General features: G+C 54.2%; 7 protein-coding genes across 7 annotated transcripts; 6 read left to right on the plus strand and 1 right to left on the minus strand.

The window, feature by feature from the left end:
• Positions 1 to 288: 288 nt before the first annotated feature.
• On the plus strand, positions 289 to 5492 carry KRP23_11591 (putative ubiquitin carboxyl-terminal hydrolase 3; the record flags this gene model as incomplete). Its single annotated transcript, XM_067882152.1, has 7 exons — positions 289 to 1425; positions 2381 to 2432; positions 3395 to 3508; positions 3566 to 3809; positions 3870 to 3947; positions 4006 to 4133; positions 4207 to 5492. The coding sequence occupies 7 exons, from the start codon at positions 289 to 291 to the stop codon at positions 5490 to 5492; spliced, it is 3039 nt and encodes a 1012-aa protein (XP_067740428.1).
• Positions 5493 to 6008: 516 nt separating this feature from the next.
• On the plus strand, positions 6009 to 7355 carry KRP23_11592 (Beta-1,3-galactosyltransferase 1; the record flags this gene model as incomplete). The annotated part of the gene is made up of 1 exon (XM_067882153.1): positions 6009 to 7355. The coding sequence occupies one exon, from the start codon at positions 6009 to 6011 to the stop codon at positions 7353 to 7355; it is 1347 nt and encodes a 448-aa protein (XP_067740429.1).
• A 190-nt stretch (positions 7356 to 7545) lies between these two features.
• Positions 7546 to 8874, plus strand: KRP23_11593 (Stromal membrane-associated protein 2; the record flags this gene model as incomplete). Its single annotated transcript, XM_067882154.1, has 2 exons — positions 7546 to 8620; positions 8684 to 8874. 2 exons carry the CDS (start codon positions 7546 to 7548, stop codon positions 8872 to 8874), a joined length of 1266 nt encoding a protein of 421 aa, XP_067740430.1.
• Positions 8875 to 9061: 187 nt separating this feature from the next.
• Positions 9062 to 11636, minus strand: KRP23_11594 (uncharacterized protein; the record flags this gene model as incomplete). The annotated part of the gene is made up of 2 exons (XM_067882156.1): positions 9062 to 11274; positions 11345 to 11636. The coding sequence occupies 2 exons, from the start codon at positions 11634 to 11636 to the stop codon at positions 9062 to 9064; spliced, it is 2505 nt and encodes an 834-aa protein (XP_067740431.1).
• A 342-nt stretch (positions 11637 to 11978) lies between these two features.
• On the plus strand, positions 11979 to 17238 carry KRP23_11595 (POC1 centriolar protein-like protein A; the record flags this gene model as incomplete). The annotated part of the gene is made up of 2 exons (XM_067882157.1): positions 11979 to 16955; positions 17029 to 17238. 2 exons carry the CDS (start codon positions 11979 to 11981, stop codon positions 17236 to 17238), a joined length of 5187 nt encoding a protein of 1728 aa, XP_067740432.1.
• Positions 17239 to 17492: 254 nt separating this feature from the next.
• On the plus strand, positions 17493 to 18665 carry KRP23_11596 (Cysteine synthase; the record flags this gene model as incomplete). Its single annotated transcript, XM_067882158.1, has 1 exon — positions 17493 to 18665. One exon carries the CDS (start codon positions 17493 to 17495, stop codon positions 18663 to 18665), a length of 1173 nt encoding a protein of 390 aa, XP_067740433.1.
• A 335-nt stretch (positions 18666 to 19000) lies between these two features.
• On the plus strand, positions 19001 to 20131 carry KRP23_11597 (Cysteine synthase; the record flags this gene model as incomplete). Its single annotated transcript, XM_067882159.1, has 1 exon — positions 19001 to 20131. One exon carries the CDS (start codon positions 19001 to 19003, stop codon positions 20129 to 20131), a length of 1131 nt encoding a protein of 376 aa, XP_067740434.1.
• Positions 20132 to 20172: the final 41 nt, after the last annotated feature.

A 20172-nucleotide genomic window follows, 5' to 3' on the forward strand; every position in this document is an offset into this window, starting at 1 on the left:
CACACTGAGCTAACGATTAATTGCAGCAGCAACAGCAGATCTTGCATGGCCATCAACGTACGAAAGTGTATATAATAGAGCGAAGATATGTTATATTCGGATATAAAATACGTATCCGATGGTATCTTTCTCGCAGCAATGTGCGGACACAATGGGGTATCCTGCTGTCTGCTGCTATGGGGCTTGAGCGTTGCTGCAGCGTCCATATCTACAATTTTAGGTACTGGTCAGATCGACCAGGCTCAATTGGGTCCACATGGAGTGTTTACAGCCCAGGAAGAGGACCCCATGACCAAGTTTCAAGTCATTTTCCCCGCGAACGGAGATGTCGAGACGCTTCCGCTTGCTTTCCGAGCTGAAATTGAAGTCACAAGCGTCGAGAGCTTCAATTCCCACTATCGAGACAAAGTGCTTTGCTTCGAGCTGAACAGGAAATGGAAGGAGTGCAGTCCGTTGCCCAAGCCGAGCGTCATGTTCACTGATCTGCCGAGTGGGAATTACATGGTGCAAGCTTTCATTACGGACGAGGCGGGTGCTACTCGATATCGAGAAACGATGTTTACAACGGTCTCAATCGTGACAAAAGAAGCATTCGATATATACAGCGCTGCTATGCAGGAACAGAACGGTGGTCACGAAGTTTCAGAGTGGGGGGATCTTTTGAAATGGGCTCGAAAACCACAAGGAGAACTGAAGCCCCGATCATTACCCAAAGATCTTGATATCAACTCCCATGACGCCGATTCACCCGATCGCTTAACTAATAGCAGTGTCCCGATTCTCGTGATTGGAATAAAAACCGCAGTGGTGGAGAATTTTGCACTTCGACAGGCTATTCGCCACACATGGGCGAGTGTGAACGCTCTTCCACCAGACGTGAAAGTGATATTTGTGGGATGTTCGCCTGCGCTGACTGCGCTCCAGAGTGCTGATGAACAAGAACACATTCGAAAAGCGGTTGACCTCGAGAAGCAGACGTACGGCGATCTACTCACCGATGAGCTGCACTGCGAGGACTCGTACGATGACCTACCAAACAAGGTGAAGGAGTTCTTGCGATTTACCACGGAAGCATTTCCACAGACGCCATTTGTGATGGTAGCTGATGATGACATTTACCTCAGAGCTGACCGCCTCGCCGACGAACTGCGAAAGGAAGGTCGCTCCGAGAGACTTTACATCGGTCAGGTGTGGGATGAGCTTCTAGGTCGCCGCCAAACACCCGTGCGCAATACTACAGAGCGGTACTATGTTTCTGAGAAAAGCTACCCGCTGCACGCGTATCCTCCATTCGCATTTGGGCCGCACTACCTGCTGTCGATGGACTGCGCACGCTTTATTGCTAAGAACCGCGACAGATTGCACGGACTCGGTGGGATGGACGATGTCAGCATCGCGATGTGGCTATTGACGAGACAAGTGCATGTAAAACACACGCCGGCATTTTCGAGTCTCCAATTCCAGGAATGCGATGATCGGATTTTCTCGCTGGCAAATCTGTCACCGTTCGGAATTCAAGTTATTCACGCGAATCTAGTTGAGAGACGTGATTTATGTTATGGTTTTGACCAGTTCGTGTGGCAAAAGAACAACAATCATCTCGATTCCGAACGATCTTCTCGACAAGACCATGCGCCTCAGTGGGAGATCCAAACATACGTCCACGACCTCGAAAACACGGAGTACCTCTTGGTCACGAGTATAGTTTCCACGCGAGAGAAGGCTGGCGTTAAGGTTTCTTACTTCCCGTCGGCGGAGACGTTTCACGCTTACTCTCGGCGAGTATGTCTCGAAGTTTTCTCTTTTGTCGCAAGTTTAGATTACAAATCCTGGATGTGCCGTGGAATTACCCAGAAATTACGAACTCAGCTTCAGCAGCAGTTCCACATTGCCGAAACCTCGGGAGCAATCAGCCCTGCATTCCTGGAATTATGGCGGCATAACCTTTTTGTTGCCGATCAAGACGCGTCGCCATATATTATCGCGTACTCACCAGAATCGTCATACGCATCGGTAGTGTTCGAGTGTATTTTCAAGACCATATTCGAGAGTCAAAAGCGGCCAATTCTGGTCGTCCCTGAGGAAGCTCTTCATGTGAGCTATGGAAATAAGCCGGATGTTTTCGTCTTTTCGATTTTCGATGCCGACTGTGACCCAATGTCAAAACCTACATGTCCTGAAATGATCGCATACTACATGCATCACTATTTACCTCCAGCTCGTGAAAACGAAGGAAGGCACGTCTCAAAACTTATGATGATATCAGGCGAGGCCATTGACACCCAATATCTGGACGATCAAGCCCCCTTACTGTCATCAGTTTCTGATGTACCACGAAAGTGGCATGTGTACTTACCGGTTGCAAGCATTTCGTTTGCAGAACGCTTACGACACACTCCTATGGCACTACTTTCACCAGTACCTGTATCAGAGTCTGTCGAACGTCGATTTTGTGCGTACTTGTACGCGCGTTGTGATCGGCCGTATCGAGAGACTATGTTTGATCTACTGAATTCCATGGAGCCTGTAGACGCCCTTGGGGTATGTGCTGGGTCTTCAAGACCACCCGACAAATCATACCAATTCTCGCGCTACTCCAAATGGTTCAACGATGAAGCCGTTATCACGTACCAGCGTTACAAGTTTGTTGTCGCGTTCGAAAACTCAGCTGAACCAGGATACGTGACAGAAAAACTCGTCAACCCGCTACTTGCTGGCAGTATCCCAATCTACCTGGGTAATTCTACTGCTGCATCGCTGCTATTCAATCCTGACAGCTATATCGACTGTGGTCGCTTCGAAAAGCTAGCAGATTGTGCAGAGTATGTCTTGCAAGTCCACAAGTCGCCAGCACTTTACGCGCGGATGCGTAGTGAGCCACCGATACGAAATATCACGGCATTCAACGAAGCTTTTTCATGGCACCCTTCCGTTTCGAGTCACATCTTGGCGGATAATGTGGCGAGGATGCTTGGTCTATGAACCAGCGAGGCCTTCATGGGCAGCGTACAGTACATATACTACTATGTAGACTGTTGGTGATCAACCCCTTTAAACCGCGGCATCAATTTTTGTTTCTAACAACTGCATTTTTTGCAGTTTGTCGGCATAAAGTCGTGGCAGAATCCCCAACCAAGTAAATGAAGCATGTCTACTGTAATACACGTACGTCGCTCATAATAGGCTACTTAATAAAAGTTACTTCAGTAAGTTATATGATAGATGTAACCCGGGGAGGGGTACGATTAAACATATTATTGACTTGATTTTTGTAGCGGCCAATTTTGGGCCTGCGCAGGTTGAACATGATAACCCAAAATTTGGAATTTGAGCTCGGACAGCATTCAGAATAATGAAGTCACTATTCTGAATTCGTCGTAGCCCTGCTTCCCAGTCCAGTGCGCGGTGAAGATGACATCGGTGGTGTCTTCGGCTCGCGACGACGCCGCCATCGAGTTCACGTTCGGGGACTTCTCGCTGGAGGAAACGCAGAAGGCGCTAGAGGACGGTAGGCCGCCCTCACTCGGCGTAACCCGGTTATGTATTATTCACCCTACTTCTGCAGCGGCGTCCGACATTGAAAAACCCGCAGACACGGCCGCAAAGTCGTGGGCGGAGGCGCTGGGCGCCCCCAAGTCTTCTCCAAAGCCGGCATGGGGCGGAGCGTCGCCCTGGGCTGCTGCTGCTGGGGTCAATGGAGCTGCCAAAGCTGTGAGGGGCCCCACCAAGCCACTGCCCTTCGAGGAGGCAGTTCAGGAGACGCTGAAGAGTTTGGACGTGACGGCACCAGCTAAGGAGATGAAGAAGAGGTGGGACCAGGTTGAAAAGACGGTGAAGAGAGAGGAAACTGATGGTGTTTTGTGGTGCAGAGGACTGGTGAACCAGGGCAATACGTGCTTCCAGAACGTCATTTTGCAGTCGGTGCTGGCCTGTCCGCCATTTCTAAAGTGAGTTTCTGCGACTTTTTAGGTTGGTGGAGAGTTGCTGATATTTTATGGTGGGTAGTTTGCTGGCGGAGATTTCGACGGTAAGTCCTCCGACACCGGAGATGCTGGCGGCGATCTCGGACTTTAAGGCGTGGCGCCACATGGTGGCATTCACGCGTGAATTTGAAGAGCCGACGCTGGCCCAACGTACGTAGAAGTGAGTTTTGTGTGGTTTGGGGCAGAAGGTGACGTGGGATTTTGGTGTTTTTCGCTTTATCAGTGCAGTTGCAGGCGGCTAATGGGGAGCGTAACCCGAACGACATGCATGGCAAGATTCCTCAGGCGATCCGAATCAGTGGCTACTTCATGGACGTACTGAGTGCGTTTCAGAAGATGCGCGGTGAGCAGGAAGACGCGCTCGAGTTCCTCGAGTTCTTCTTGGAGTACCTGCACACAGAGTACGAGAAGAGTGGCCTCGAGCTGCCGGCTTCGTGTGAGAAGCAGACGAAGCGTAGTGCCTCTGTTCCAGCCGTCAAACAACAAGCCGACGCGGCCTTTGAAAATGCCCAAGCTTTTGATGACGGCTGGGCCGAGGTCGGTAAGAAGGGCAAGAGCAGTGTGCTGCGTCAGAACCCCGTCGACACGATCCGCTCGCCGATTAACTGGCTGTTCAAGGGTGCGCTGCGCTCCGAGCTGAAACAGACTGGAAAGCGACAAAGCTCGATCACCGTGGAGCCGTTCCACTGCTTGCACTTGAACCTCGACTACGAAGCACAGGACCCTTCATTTGTTACTGGTACGAACGGCTTGGCCAAGCCGCTCACTGCTCCGATTACGATCAAAGAGATGATCCGCAAGTCGTTCGACGTCGAGGTCATCGAGGACGCAAACCAAGTCCCCACCATGAAGAAGTTCACGACTGTGGAGTCCCTTCCTGTTGTGCTGACGCTGAGCGTGAAGCGGTTCACATACCACCCTGAGCAGGGGCCCGTGAAGCTGCAGCAGTTTGTCAAGTACCCGCCATTCTTGGAGTTCCCGGCGCAGTTTATGTCGACCACCTGCCGCGCGGAGAACGGAATGGATGTGCCCGGTGCTGCCTCCATCAGTGGTGCTGGCTTCTCGACGCCTCCGATGTACGAGCTCTTTGCGGTTGTGTCCCACCTGGGTAAGTTCGTCGTGGGCGGCCACTACACGTGCGTGTGCCGTGACAACAAGGACCAGTGGTTCCGCTACGACGACGAGCACGTGACGTCGATCTCGGAGGCCACGGCGCTGAGCGAAACGGCATATTTGCTGCTCTACATCCGAACAAACAGGCGACCGCCTCCGCCAGCTCCGACACCACCGTCCCCGGGCTCTTCATTCATCAAGGCCAAGGGGTCTGGATCAAAGCACAAGGCCAGCAACGGCAACACGAAGGCCCCTCCCGGTGGGAAGGCATGGAAACAGCCTGCTGCCGCGCCTGTGCCACCTCCAGCACCTCGACAAATTCCAGGAATGTCGCCGAAGAAGCAACCGGAGGCAGCAAAAGCCAAGTCGAAGAAACAAGGCAAGAAGAAGGCATGAGAGTACCGGTAGATAGGAGCCCAGGGAAGAGCTTAGATAAATTCAACATGCATGGGATGCATCGCTTCAACTGTCCCATAGATTCTAACGTCACGTATTTTACGAAAAGTCTCCGTTCGTCATCAAAAGATCGGGATCATGAAAGTCTCAACGTTGCTGTTGCTCATCGCAAGCACTCGCTGTGTCTCAAGCTCTCCGTTAACCACCGAGCTATGGACGTCAAGCAGTTGCCGCCCTGGAGATCTAGTGTGCTCCCAACATGTTGGAGAAGGACGAGGGGATGATCCGTTGACAAACTTTCGGATTGCGGATCCTCAAGATGGCGCGGTGAAAGCTCTTCCCATTAGGGTCCGCTTTTACATCAATACAACAAACACCAAGGAGTTTAATGCACTCTACGCAGACGTGCACATTTGTGCGGAGCTCAATGGGCGATGGAAAAAGTGCAAGGCACCGGGAGGCCCACCGATCGTCTTTAGCGTACTGCCGGAAGGAAACTACACTGCAACGGCGTACATGACGAACGCGGAAGGATCGACGCGCTATCATGAGACTGAAGAAGTGGCGTTCAGAGTTTTGAGTTCTAGTGACTACAAGACACGCAATGAGATGCTGGTGAAGAAGAGTCGAGAAGAGCAGCAGTTCCCGGAAGACATTGACCTTTTACACTGGGCAGAGCTAGGGAACGTCGAACCGAGTGAAGACGACAATGTGGTGTTATCGCGTGCGCACGTATCGTCCACTCGCAGTCCGATGTTAGTGATTGGCGTCAAAACGGAGGTTGTGACGAGCTTCCCTCGTCGACAGGCCATCCGAGAGTCCTGGGCTCACCCGGCCACGCTTCCCCATGACGTAAAAGTTCTGTTTCTGGGTGGTGAGCCCAATATGACAGTTTTCGAGAATGACCACGACCGGAAGCGCGTGCTGCGTGCAGTGGCCAAGGAGAGAGCAGCATACAGAGACCTGCTTACGGAAGAACTGGAGTGTATAGATTCGTACAGGAACCTGGCCAACAAGGTGAAGGCGTTCATGCACTTGGCTGCGGCAGAATTCCCCCAAGCTAAATTTGTGATGCTAGTGGATGATGATATATACCTGAAGGTTGGCCAACTGACCGAGCATCTACGTCGTGCAGACCGCGCTCGGCTGTATTTTGGCGAAGTTTGGGCCGTGAGGTTCGCCAACAGACAAGAACCGATTCGTAACCCAGCAAGTCCGTACCATCTTCCACGCAAACAGTATCCCATGCGTGGACTGCTGCCGTACGCGTCCGGGCCGCACTATGCTGTTTCGATGGATGGCATTCGCTTCATCGCCAAGAACTATTGGCATCTTCGCACTTTAAACGGGCTCGAAGACGTGAGCTCAGGGCTTTGGCTAAAAAGCATCGGCATAGATGCCGAGTATTCCACTGGCTTTTCCAGCATCCGTTCCTCAATGGCATGCGAAGATAATCTAGTGTCGTTCGCGGACCTGTCTCCGCTTGGCATCCGTTCGATCCACGCGAATCTCGCGAATAACCGAAGCTTCTGCCATGGCTTTGATTCGGCTACGTGGCATCGCCACGTGAACACACTCCCGAGGTTGGAAGAAATGCTGCAGCGACCGAGTAAAGAGCCAATTCCTCCATCTCAACTGCTGCTCGACGATTCTAATCCCGAGCAAGTGACCGTGATCGTCTCTACGCGTTGTAGCGCCGGAATGAAGTTGCAATTCACTCCACGAATCGACATTCAAATCCTCTGCAAGCAAGTGCAGCAGCATTTCCCAAGCACTTCCCCATCAACCTGTCAAGCCGCTCTTCAGCTTCAAGATGACCTGCCACGTCAGCCGCTATCAATTTGGTCAGGTAATCATGACTAAAGAGACTATTCAACGCCGCGATGTATCGTCGTACATATTCTACTCTCCATCACCCTTGCTATCCTTGTAGCCGCCTCCATACTCACTTCAAGTCACGGGAGTTTCAGCTCTAAAAATGGCCTCTTCGTGGCACTAAAGCGGCACTCCGCATCTTGCCGTCTAGACCCCCTCTCCTATCCTGTCCCTAGCCATGAGCCGCTCCGCGCGCGCACCCGATGACCAGACGAAGCTCAAGAAGCAGCTGAACGATCTCATGAAGCTCGAGGAGAACAAGTTCTGCGCCGACTGTGGCTGCCGTGGGCCTCGCTGGGCCTCCATCAACCTCGGCGTCTTCATCTGCATCGCGTGCTCGGGCATCCACCGCAGCCTGGGCGTGCATTTGACCTTCGTGCGCAGCGTCAACTTGGACTCGTGGACGCCTGAGCAGGTACAGCAAATGCAGCGCTGGGGTAACGGACGCGCCAAGGGCTACTACGAGGCCAACGTGCCCAGGGACTTCCGTATCCCCACGGAACACTCGGCCGTACGGGATAAGGAAATGTGGATCCGCGATAAGTACGAAAGGAAACGCTTTATTGGGGAAGCCCCAAGCGAGGAACGCGAAGGACGTGAGGGACGTGAGGGACGCCGTAAAAAGCACAGCAGCTCTGAGGAGGAGGAGGACGGGGGACGCTCCGAGCGGCGTAGAGACAAGGACAGAGAGTCTTCTAGACGTCGCGGATCCCGCACGGCGTCCAGGGAGGCCACTCCGACCACACAACCGGCTGTGACCAAAGACATTTTGTCCTTTGACGTGTTCAGCGCCCCGGTGAAGCCTGCTGTCACCTTGGTGGACGCTCCGGTGGCTGCACCACCCACTGCTCAGCCCAAACAGGACGAGTGGGCATCATTCGGAGGCTCGACCAATGCCCAGTCGGGCTTTCAGGACGCCTTCGCCCCGCAGCCGCCGAACCCTGCGAACCAGCACGTGAACAAGATGGCCAACATCATGGCGAGCTTCGGCTCGGCCACGCAGCAGCAGCCACAGCAGAACGCGTTCCCTGCTCAGCAAGGGATGCCCCCCGCCCCGATGATGGGCATGCAGATGAACGGGATGAACCCCATGGGGATGATGCCCCCACGTCCTATGGGCATGAACATGGGGATGCCCATGCAGGGCCAGCAGGGATTCATGAACCCCATGATGGGACAGCAGCCCAACATGATGATGGGGTACCCCATGCAGAACCAAATGTTTGGCGGTCAACCGCAGAACGGCATGATGGGTACGTGAAGCAGGTTTAGTGGTGAATTATTTGGGGCTCATAACCTGGTTTTGGTGACTGTAGGTGGCGCTCCTCAGATGGGATTCCAGGGCCAACCCATGGGGATGAACCCGATGGGCATGCAGGCAGGATTCCAACAGCAACAACAGCACCAGCAGCAACAACAGCAACAACAGCAACAGTTCCAACAGCAACAGCAGCAGCAGCAGCCTCAAGTAGGAGGATTGAACCAGCCGTTCGTCAACTTCGGCTAAAATGTATCGCGGCAAATCGTGTACACTGGCGCACTCCACACTTTCAAAAAGAAGCGGAGTTCCCCATAGAGCAAAGGTGCTGAGCCTCCGCCTTCGGTCCTCATGGTCGATTCAAAATCCACTGGGAACTAATACATTGCACTTTTCCTTCACTAGCACAAAGTTATTGATCCCAAGTATCCCCGTGTTAGCTCGAAGTTAGTGCTGTGGACGTTAAATACTTGGCTTCCATGATGAAGTGCACCATTTTCTTGCTGGGGATAATACTTTCGTCGCAGTCCTGGGTCAGGAGGTCAAACAGCTCAAGGCGCTCGCCTGTGGTGAACTCGAGGCCGCTTGTGATCAGACATCGCGCGAACCCATCCAAGTCGAGAGCTCCTGCAGTCTCCAGCGAGTTCGACGCCTCTTGCATCTGGCCATCGAAGACAAGCTGCCAAACTGTCATAGCGCCGCGGAAAAATTCCTCGAGCTCAATCGTTTTCTGCTCTAAGCTGTGGCGGTACAGCTGCTCTCGGAACAAAGTGAAGTGGCTATTCCGCTGCATGGCAGGTGGGAAAACCTGTTTGCAGGCCTCGAGAGCTAGCGTCGCTGGTATCGCCCGAAGATTAGTAGGTTCTCCGTCGCCGATGCATTCTGTCCACATCGTGATCAACGCAGAGTAAGCCAATGGCTGAGGCTTCGGAGACATCGGTTGTGAGCTACTGGTGACCGAATTGGGTCGTGGCGCTTTCTTGACTGCAAACAAGCTCAAGATGCACTTCACGAGCCTCTGAAAGAACGCGAAGGCGAAGTCTTTAGATTGCCCACGAGCCTTGTCGGCGCCAACGAACCAGCCAAAGAGCTCACACCGCACATTATTATCCTGGGCAGCATAATGCAGCAGCGATCGTTCGAGTTGCAGGGTGTACATCACGGCGATGGATTTGATGCCGTATTTGCGCACCAGATAATCCTTAGCGAGCGTCTTGAAGGTTGCTGCAGCTGCGTCTTGTCTTAAGAACGCAAACCGCTCGTCAAACGTGAGAATCGACACTGCTCCAGTCCACGAAACCTGCGGAGATTCAGCCGCATCTCGCGAGAATTGGAGATGGAGGATGGACGACACGAGATGGCAGACTTCAGCCAGAGGAAATACGTGTAAGGAGGCGCTAGATTTGCGCGGAGAGCCAACGCGGGTATTGAAGCTGATTGCGTTCTTCCGACGCCCTGAAGGCGCTGACAAAGGCCTCGTTAATGTGGATCGGCGACGTGGTTTCTGCTTTTTCGAGTCGTCCACTTTCTGCGGTTCATTTTCCACGCGAACGTCGGGTACCTGGATAGCTCCTTCGTCTTCGTCTATCAGGCGATGTCGACCGCAGACACACTCACATTGAGGATTGTCTTCGTCATCGGCTTGCTGTCGCTTCATGATTTCATGCTCCTTCTTCAAACGCTTTACAGGACACTCATACGCCCGAAGGCGCTGCAATAGCGGGTCAGGAAAGAGAGCTTGATGCTTGGGCTCAAAGAAGGATACTTCCGTTGCTACATCTTCCACGAGATCAATTAACTCGTGCACTCTTTTCCCAATGCGAGCTTCCTCCGAGTGAAATAGCGCCACAGTAGCGGAAGGACTGGAACTCGACTCATTGTCTTCTTTCTGAGGATGCAACTGCAGTAAATCGTGCAGGTCGCCGACTAATACGTGGTAGCGTTTGTCGTCATTGGTTTCATCTCGATCATGCAGTGCATCCTGAAGCTCGCTGGGCGTGACGTAGTCAAAGCATTCTCGTAAGAAATCTCTTCTGTCTTGCCCCTTCATGTGACCTACCGTCGCAGCGACCATGTCGGGGAGCTTCGGTATCTCTCGCTCGACTGCATTTTCCAGTAGCAAAGCCAGCAAATGGCGAGCGTCCGCATCCGATATGTCCGTGAAAGCTTTCAGCACTTCGTCACTCAGCGACTCCAAGCTCAAATCTCCCAGCTGAAGCGCTGGCGGAATATAGTACTCATCAAATGTTTCACGTCGCGATGGTGTTCTTTGTGTGGCAGCAGCACTCGAGAGGGCAGTAGAGGTCGCAGCTCGAGCCTCTTGAAGCATCTCGGTAAGAAGACGAATCTCGTTCTTGGAGGCATCCGCAGACGTCTGAAAAGTTTGGCAACGCATCTTCTGATCTGCCAACTCCTGGAACCAAGGCTTGCCGCGCTCGAAGAAGAGAGCGGATTGATGTTTTGCTTGGTCGTCGAGCTCTACTTGGAGCTGCAACTCGGCGAAGTTCGAGTAAAGAGCAGCACCTACCTCGCCAATAACGTTGTTAAGAAACGGGTATTGCTCGTCAAAAGCCGAGCTCATTTGAGTGAGGCAAGCGAAGGCTACTGCCGAAAGGAAGGCATCGGGGCGAGGCATCCTGCTCACCAAAGCTGGTTGTACGCACAACAACGAAGGTAAGGATCGGTTGGACGCTAGCACAGATGTCAGCGGTCCACTCACCTTTGGCCTGCTTGAACGTCGTCTCGCAGAAGAGTGCAGGCGATCGGAAGTTGGGCTGCTCTTCACTCCACATCTCCAGAAGCGCCTGAAGTTTCAGTTGCAATGCACCCGAGTCCGTTTCTCGCAGCGCATCGGCCTCTGCACTAGAACGGGGTGGCGACAGACAAGCTTCACAGGTTGGGGCCGGGCTCATCGGGAACGCGATTGTTTCGAGTTGCATGTATCGTGCTTGACTGGCACTCGTCGGACGAGCAGGGCGTGCTGAATTCGGCCGCGGTGACGTCTGCGCCATCCGACTGCTTGTCGTAGAGGCCACTTGCGATGCCGAAAGAGGTCGTTTCGGTCGAGCGTGAGGTTGGTCGGCAGGTTCTTGCGTAGCGAGTTTGGCTGATCGAGGACTCGCTCGAACGGGACCGGCGTACGGCGAGTAAAGCGACCACGCTGCTTGTGACGGTTTATGAGCTCGTGGACGTGGTGGCCGCCCACTACCCGCTGCCGGTTGCATTAGAGCCTCGATCCTCTGCAATGGAGACCAAATTCACTGCTAATTTTACGAACTTGTCCAGCCTCGTGACGCTCACTGCTCGAGAATGAAACGGTGGCTCCTCCAAGACAAAACGCGAGGGTAAACACCATGGCGGCGGCGTTGCTGCAGTACCAGGCATGTCTGGGCATCATGGTTCGTCTACAGGTCGAAGACCTGACCCTGCTCAAAGATGACTTCGACCGAGCCGGACGAGGACTCTCGCTACGGGAATTCGTGAACGTTATGCTGGACCGCGTGAGTTGGGAACCGGACAGCGTCGTGACCTTCATTGAGGACCTGATTGAGCTGTTTGCGCAAGTGGACGTGAACGGGGACGGCACCATGGAATGGGAGGAATTCACGAGCGCTATCATCGAGGGCGGCATGGGCTCGTCAGGTGGAGGCAACGACGAGGTGGTGGGGACGGTAGCGCAGCTGAGAGACCTGCAGTACGAGGAGCACCCTCGGTTTGTAGACACAGCGGTGAATCGTCCTCCTAAACGGATCGAGTATCTCCCGGAGTTCCGTCGTGTGCTGCTGCTGGAGAGTTCTCGACCTGTAGTGGAGCTGATGGACCCTGCAGGGCTGTTTCCTCCCGAGAGCGACGAGAACACGAAGGAAGGCGGTGCGGGGTCAGCTTCTGATGAGAAAGACGCAAACGCAGACTCAGAGGACGCCATGGCTACGACATTTTCGTTCACGCCGACTCTGCCGGTGGTGAACAAGTTCCACCCGCTGTGCTATATCTCGGGCTATCGACGCGACCAAGACGAAGTGCGGTCGGAGCGATCTCCCGTGCAAGCTGTAAAGTATCTGGCTGGGTTGGACCTACTTGCAGTCTCTGCTGGCGACCTAAAACTCACCTTCTGGTCCACAACGTTGCTGACAGCATGCAGCACGAGTGCTATGGAGACCCCACGACCACTAGCGGTCGTGCACACGCCTCGACCACAGCGTGTGCTGGAGTGGAGCTCCAATACGCACCATCTCTTCTCCATTTCAGCGGATCTCTGGATCTCCGTGTGGCATATAACTCGATCCCACAGCATCAGTGCAAACGCAGGCACTCGCGGTGAATCAAAAGGCGACGGGACGTGCGAGGTCCGTCTCGTGACTACACTCAAGAAACACACTGATCTCCTGCAAGACCTGCTCATTCTCAACGCCGACACACTCCTCTCCTGCGGAATGGACAGCATGATTTACTTTTGGGATACGCACACACTGCAAACGCGAGCCTTCCGGCAAGGTCACCGCCGCGGCGTACGACTAATGGTAAAGCTATCTTCACAAGTATTCATAAGTGCTGGATTCGATTGTGAAGTTTTCGGCTGGGAGATATCTGCGCTCGCCACCACGCCAGTCTTCCGCCTTTCGGGTCACGGCTCGCCAGTGTGCTGCATTCAGCTCATTCCGTCTGCTGCGTTCGCTGCAGCGTCTGCTCTCTTGAAAAGCACCAAGGCCGGCTTGTCAAGCACAAGGATGGTGGCCGATCAGTGTATGACCGTGGACGATGAAGGTTGGTTCCGTTGGTGGACGTTGGCGAATGTGCTGTCGGTCGAAAGCACAGACGCCGAGTTAAGTAGCAGTCGACGATGTTTACAAGTGTTCCGACTGGGCAGCGACCTGAGTCGGTATCCGTGGCGAGCGCATTCGTTGGCGGTTCTCAACAATGGCCAAACTTTGCTCGTCGCTGGGGTCCACAAAGTAAAGTTGCTTCGACGCGTACGCATCAAGCCCCGCGTGCTCGCAGCAAGTGCAGTACTTTACAACGAGGCCTCCCTCACTATTGCAACTGCTACAGATCGCGAGATTCGAGTTTGGGACGCTGCCTCCGGTGCTTTGCTTCGCTCGTATCGGGACCTCGTTGGCGCAGACATCACAAGTGTAGATCTCGACTCCCGTCAGCGAAAACTTATCGTGGGGGCGCAGAATGGCGAGCTCGCAGTGGTAAACTACCTGAATGGGGCTGTTCTTACACGGTGGACACCTCACGCGCAGCAGGTGTCGGCACTACTGTATTGCAAAGAAGACCACACAGTTCTCACAGCCTCGTGGGATCGTTCCCTTCGGCTTTACGATGACGACGCACCAAAAGCTGGAGGCATAGCAGCTCACAACGTTCTGCTTCGTTGCATCACCGATGCGCACGAAAGCGACATTAAGTGTCTTGCCTACTGCCACGCTCTCAGTCTCGTTGTCAGCGGTGGAACCGACGGGGCCATCAAGATTTGGGACTACATTTACTTCCTCCTCGAAGACACGTGCACTCCACCCCCACCATCAAGTGGCGTCTCCTTCAACAGCTCATCGCACGCAGTACTGAATTCCCACACAACCAGCGAAGTGAACGTACTGGAGTTCGTTGAGCCGTACCCACTGCTCATGTCGGGACACGAAAGCGGCCAGGTGTGCGTGTGGAGCCTGACGCCTTCAAAGCCGACGGTTCTTCTGCTGTGCTTCTGCCCGTTCCAGATGACTCCAGTCCGACCAGTTGCTGCAGCGGAGGCACAATCTGCCAGCACCGACGACGAATCGGCAATACCAGAAGGTCCGTCGGATCCTCTTGTCGACTTTAATGACCCTGGAAGTGAAGATACTTCGTCGTCGGAGGCAAATCCAGCGCCTGAGGCTACGCAACCATCGTCACCTCTGACATTTACGAAACTACAGAGTGCTGTCACTTGCTGTCGGACGTTTTACGATGAGACTGGCGGCGACCAACTAGCTGAAGGCATCGACCGTGGCAGGTTCTTGATGTTTGTCGGGAGCTTTTACGGTGAACTGAGCGTGTGTGATATTTCCAAGTTGATCGCCGGTGCACACGTCCGAGCGTTCCGCGAAGAAAACATGCCGTCGCGTCAGGATCGATCGTATAACCCTCGTCGACGCTTTCTAAGGCAAGGGAAAAATGCTAAGCGTCTTCGAAACAAACACGTCGATAACGGAGTCCAACCAGAGCCGAAGCAGCTCCACTTAGACGAGTCGGACGTGGTGTGCACGCATCGATGGACCGCTCATCGTGGTAATGTAAGATGTCTACAAATTGTTGCAGAGCCTCGTGGTGTGTTGACTTGCGGGAGTGACAAAGGCGTCTACGTTTGGGACTTTCAAGGTCGACGTATGGGCAGTTTGGCGGCTACACCACCGCCTCAGCAACCAGAAGCTGGGATAAATGGAGTGGACGCGTCGACAAGCACCGAGTTGGATGGCAGCAGTGTCTGGCGGTGGGAAGCTGATGCTACAGGTGCTGCAGCTTTCAAGCGCAGGCAAGCGGAGCAAATTTGGGATGAATTGAAAGGTACCAAGCTGAAGACCGCGGCGGCGAGGCAGCAGTCCATAACGGTGGCGAACCGAGCTCGTAAACGAAGCACAATGACCAACAGTGCGAGTGTACCGGTTCTCAGTCAACCGTCAAAGGAGCTGCAGCGCTTAAGTGTCCGGGAAATGTCTACCAGTGTTTCAACAAGCGCAATTGAGCTGGCTCCATCTCAAGAAAACGAGATCACTGAATTTGCGCCAGATGAAGAGCACCCAGAGGAAAATGTTGTCATCGACCACACGCAGCGGTTGTTCGACCAGCTTCAGGGGAAAACAACTTGGAAAAAGAGCGATCTGCAGTTGGCTAGGCAGGCGGCGTGGGAGAAAGAACGGGTCAAGTTCCAGCAGCGTATGAAGACGGTCATGAGGCAGAAAACCAAGAAGAAAAAGCAAGACGAACACGCTTCTGCTGCGCAAGGGAACCAGCATGAGGAAGGTGCGTCCAAAATCTCTGGTAATGGAGATGTGAGCGATTCCCTTGGCAAACTCGAGGTGCTCGGGGCTGGCGGAGACGCTGAGGATGCAGGGGTGCTCCTACCGACGCTGCAAAACCCCGTTCAAGAACTGCCGTTTGCTGACAAGGACAACTGGGCTGTCGGTAGTTTGAACCGAGAGAGGCAAATGTATGAGCACTTCCATCGAGAGAACGTCCGCCGGAACAACAAGCAAATAGCAGGAAGTAGTGGGGTTCTGAGGCAGCGACGACTTGAGAGCTCGTTGGCGTCTATGGACCTGACACCGTCCGCTTTCCTGCTCGAGAAGCTCGGTGTGAGCTGTATCATCCGTGAGAATGTGGACGTGCAGGACGTTCCAAGACGCCGAAAGATGAGCAAAAAGCTTCGTCCGAAGAGGGTTGCAGCCCTTGCAAGAGCCCAATCCTTGACCGTTTTACCAGAAGCACCGAACGTAAACCTTAACCAGGCTGAACGAACGCTAGCTTCGAGCGTGAGTACAAGTGCACTATCACGACGCAGTCTTCTTGCTACGCTGTGTCAGCAGTATGACGAACTTCTTGGTGATGATGACGACGACAACAACAACAGTCCAAGCTCACTCCCAGCATCACACTTGAGTCCGCACAGTCCAGTCACCGAATCGCCTGCCGTCGTTGACGACCAAAGCTTGTCACCAGCAGATGCAAGCATCGAGGAACAACACTCAATGAATCTAGCGTCCACAAAGAGCAGTGATCAGCCAGAAGACAAGCAAACAAGTCCGAAGCCTCTCCGTCGTCGGCATCCCAAGTCGGCACTCACTGCAGCAGAGCGCGGGCCAAAGCTACGCCAAGGCACGCCTTCGTCCAGCTCTGCTGGTGCTGTCCGCAGCCCGCCGAGATTGCCCAAGAAGGAGCACAAAGCAGCGAAGAAGGTGCGCATTCGCTCGGATGCAGCTTTGATGCGGCAGGAGCGCTTTGGGCCCTACTCGCGCGACGACGTGATCAACGTGTACCGCACCTTCCGGAAACTAGACGTGGACCAGAGCGGCTCTATCACTCTGCGAGAGATTCTCGATGGCTCGGGGCTCTTCTCCGGCACGCACATGCAAGACAACATCGGCAGCATCTTCAGCAGCATCGACAAGGACCACAGCGGCCTCATCGATCTGGCTGAGCTTAGCGGCGTCGTGTTCGGAGACGCGGCCCCCGAGGTGCTCGAAGAGATTCTGCGCTTGTGCAGACTATTAGAGACTGTCGAGAAGACTCGACGCGTGCAGAAGAAGACGCTGACAGCCGATCAGGTGCAGGAACTGAAGGACCTCTTCCGGGTACGTCTAGTTGAAGTTGCCTTTTTCACACGTCGCAGATTTTTAGCTTTGGCATTGACTTGTGATCTTGCAGCTGTACGATAAGGACGACAACGGAGACATCGACGCAGCGGAACTGTTTGAAGCACTACGCTACAATGAACGGTTCTACGAAAGCGACCGCCGCGGGTCTACCCAACTTACCAAGGAGGACGTGGTTCGCATCATTTCGTCCTTCGATGCCAACGCCAACGCGTCGCTCGACCTGGAAGAGTTCATTGAGCTCTTCCGTGAAGACGCCTAGCAAGCTTGTGTAACGTTACTAGCATAATTAAGTCGGGTATTGAAGTTTACGTCCTACATTATAATGCGTCCTGCAAGCATACAGCTGCCAGGACTGGTCCTGCACATCGTCCGAGATGGTCATCAGCCTATGAACGTGACGTCCGGTACGAACCAACCCTCATTGGCGACCAAGTTGCCTTGTTTGAGCGTAAGCAGGTGTGGCATCCCATCAGGAGAGTCTCTCATTGTGGCTTTTGACTCCACGCATTCATCATGCGTAGCAGCATCTCCGTCCTGCGTCGTCATGGACCCTCCTCCAAGTCCCGCTCGACTCGCTCCTTGAGCTTGTCAAGTTCCACTTCTGGCTCCGTGGACCTCCTCGCTTCCGTGGGTAACACGCCGCTACTGGAGCTCACTACACTGTCAAAACTCACGGGGTGCAAGCTTCTCGCCAAGGCCGAGTATGCCAACCCAAGTGGCAGCATCAAGGACCGCGTGGCCAAGTCGCTCATCCTGGACGCCGAAGAGAGAGGACTGCTCAAGCCGGGAGGCACCATCATCGAAGCTACCGGAGGCAGTACGGGTGTCTCTCTTGCATTGCTGGGGGCTTCTCGTGGCTACAAGACGCTGTTGACCATGCCGGACATCACTGCGAAGGAGAAGGTGCAGATGATGAAGACCATGGGAGCTGAAGTGCACATCCTACCGACCACGTCGATGTCGGACAAGGAGAACCACTTCTTTCATGTGGCTCGACGACTCGCAGAGACGACGCCGAATGGGTATTGTCCCAACCAGTTTGATAATTTAGCCAACATGCGCGCGCACTATGAAGGAACAGCTCCGGAGATCTGGGAACAGGTTGGAGGAGAGATCCACGGCTTCGTGACGTCCGCGGGGACGTCGGGCACCATCGCGGGCATGTCGAGGTTCTTCAAAGAGCAAGACCCGGATGTGAAGGTCTGGCTCATTGATCCGGAGGAGACTGCGGCCATGTCCGTGTTCGTCAACAACGAAAGAGCGACGAGTACGATTGAAGATGGATTCGAAGTGGTGCCGATGGCTACGGGCTCCACCATCGCAGAAGGCGTGGCAGCGCTCTCGCGGGTGACTCAGAACTTGCGCGAATCGATTGTTGATCGAGGAGTTACTGCGACGAACCAGGAGATCGTCGACATGGCCTACTTCCTGCTGCGAAATGACGGCATCTTCGTTGGTCCGAGCAGCGCGCTGAACGTGCTGGGGGCGGTCAAGATGGCGCGTGAGCTCGGTCCGGGGCACACGATCGTAACGATTCTAGCTGACGGAGGAGTGCGCTACGGTAGCAAACTGTACAATGAGGAGTGGCTGGCAGAGCACAATTTGCTTCCGCAGGCGGCTGCAACGACGAAGGGTTCGGCATCGCTGGACTTTGTGGGCAAACTCGGGTTCCCAACGACGGTCTAAACTGCTCTTCGCCCACCGCTACGAACCCCGTGCGTTGGATTAGACATCCGAGGCCTCTAGCTGTTGCAGACACCGCGTTGTGCTTCTACGCGCCTCTCGATGATAGCTGGCGTACGAGACCTATTACAATAAAAGAGGGCTCCTGCCCAGATGAAGGCACTTGAGAAATACGACTTAGTCCGTGGCAAGCAATTAAGGAGAAGTCATCGACTGCAAGTGGAGTAAACTTCGGTTGGAGTAAACAACGCAGACGACGCGTCACTTTGATGAGTGACCTTGAAGTGAGTTGCCATCGCCTCATTCCTCGATTTGCCGGCCGCTGAACACGTCAAATCATGCCTGGGAACCTCACAATAGGCTTGAAGAGCGCTTTCTCAACGACGGGCTCCGTGGACCTCCTCGCTTCCGTGGGTAACACCCCGCTACTGGAGCTCACTACACTGTCAAAACTCACGGGGTGCAAGCTTCTCGCCAAGGCCGAGTATGCCAACCCAAGTGGCAGCATCAAGGACCGCGTGGCCAAGTCGCTCATCCTGGACGCCGAAGAGAGAGGACTGCTCAAGCCGGGAGGCACCATCATCGAAGCTACCGGAGGCAGTACGGGTGTCTCTCTTGCATTGCTGGGGGCTTCTCGTGGCTACAAGACGCTGTTGACCATGCCGGACATCACTGCGAAGGAGAAGGTGCAGATGATGAAGACCATGGGCGCTGAAGTGCACATCCTACCGACCACGTCGATGTCGGACAAGAAGAACCACTTCTTTCATGTGGCCCAGCGTCTCGCGAAGGAGACACCGAACGCCTACTGCCCCAACCAATTCGACAATCCTGCCAACATGCGCGCGCACTATGAAGGAACAGCTCCAGAGATCTGGAGTCAAGTGGATGGAGAGATTGATGGGTTTGTCTCGTCCGTGGGGACGTCGGGCACCATCGCGGGCATGTCGAGGTTCTTGAAAGAGAAGAACTCGGACGTGAAGGTGTGGATCATCGACCCTGCCGAGGTCGCGAACGTCGCCATGTTCATCAACAACAACCGATCTACGGGGACAATGGACGATGGGCTTGAGATGATGCCGACAGTGAAAGGCTCCACCATCGCTGAAGGTGTGGCAGCGCTCACGCGCGTCACGAGAAACCTGCAGGAGGCTCTAATCGACAGAGGCGTCACTGGTACCAACCAGGAGATCGTCGATATGGCCTACTTCCTGCTGCGAAATGACGGCATATTCGTTGGTCCGAGCAGCGCGCTGAACGTGCTGGGGGCGGTCAAGATGGCGCGTGAGCTCGGTCCGGGGCACACGATCGTAACGATTCTAGCTGACGGAGGAGTGCGCTATGGCAGTAAGCTGTACAATGAGGAGTGGCTAAAGGAGCACGACCTGCTTCCGGGAGAAGCTGCCACGAACAAGAATGCTGCGTCGCTGGACTTTGTAGGAGAGCTGCAGTTCCCAACGACGGTCTGAGCCCCAAGTAGCTGTTGTTTGTCATTTACCGTCGGTCGATT

This window comes from Phytophthora ramorum (genome assembly GCF_020800215.1).
Source record: "Phytophthora ramorum isolate Pr-102 chromosome Unknown Phyram_PR-102_s0012, whole genome shotgun sequence".
Taxonomy (NCBI): Eukaryota; Oomycota; class Peronosporomycetes; order Peronosporales; family Peronosporaceae; genus Phytophthora; species Phytophthora ramorum.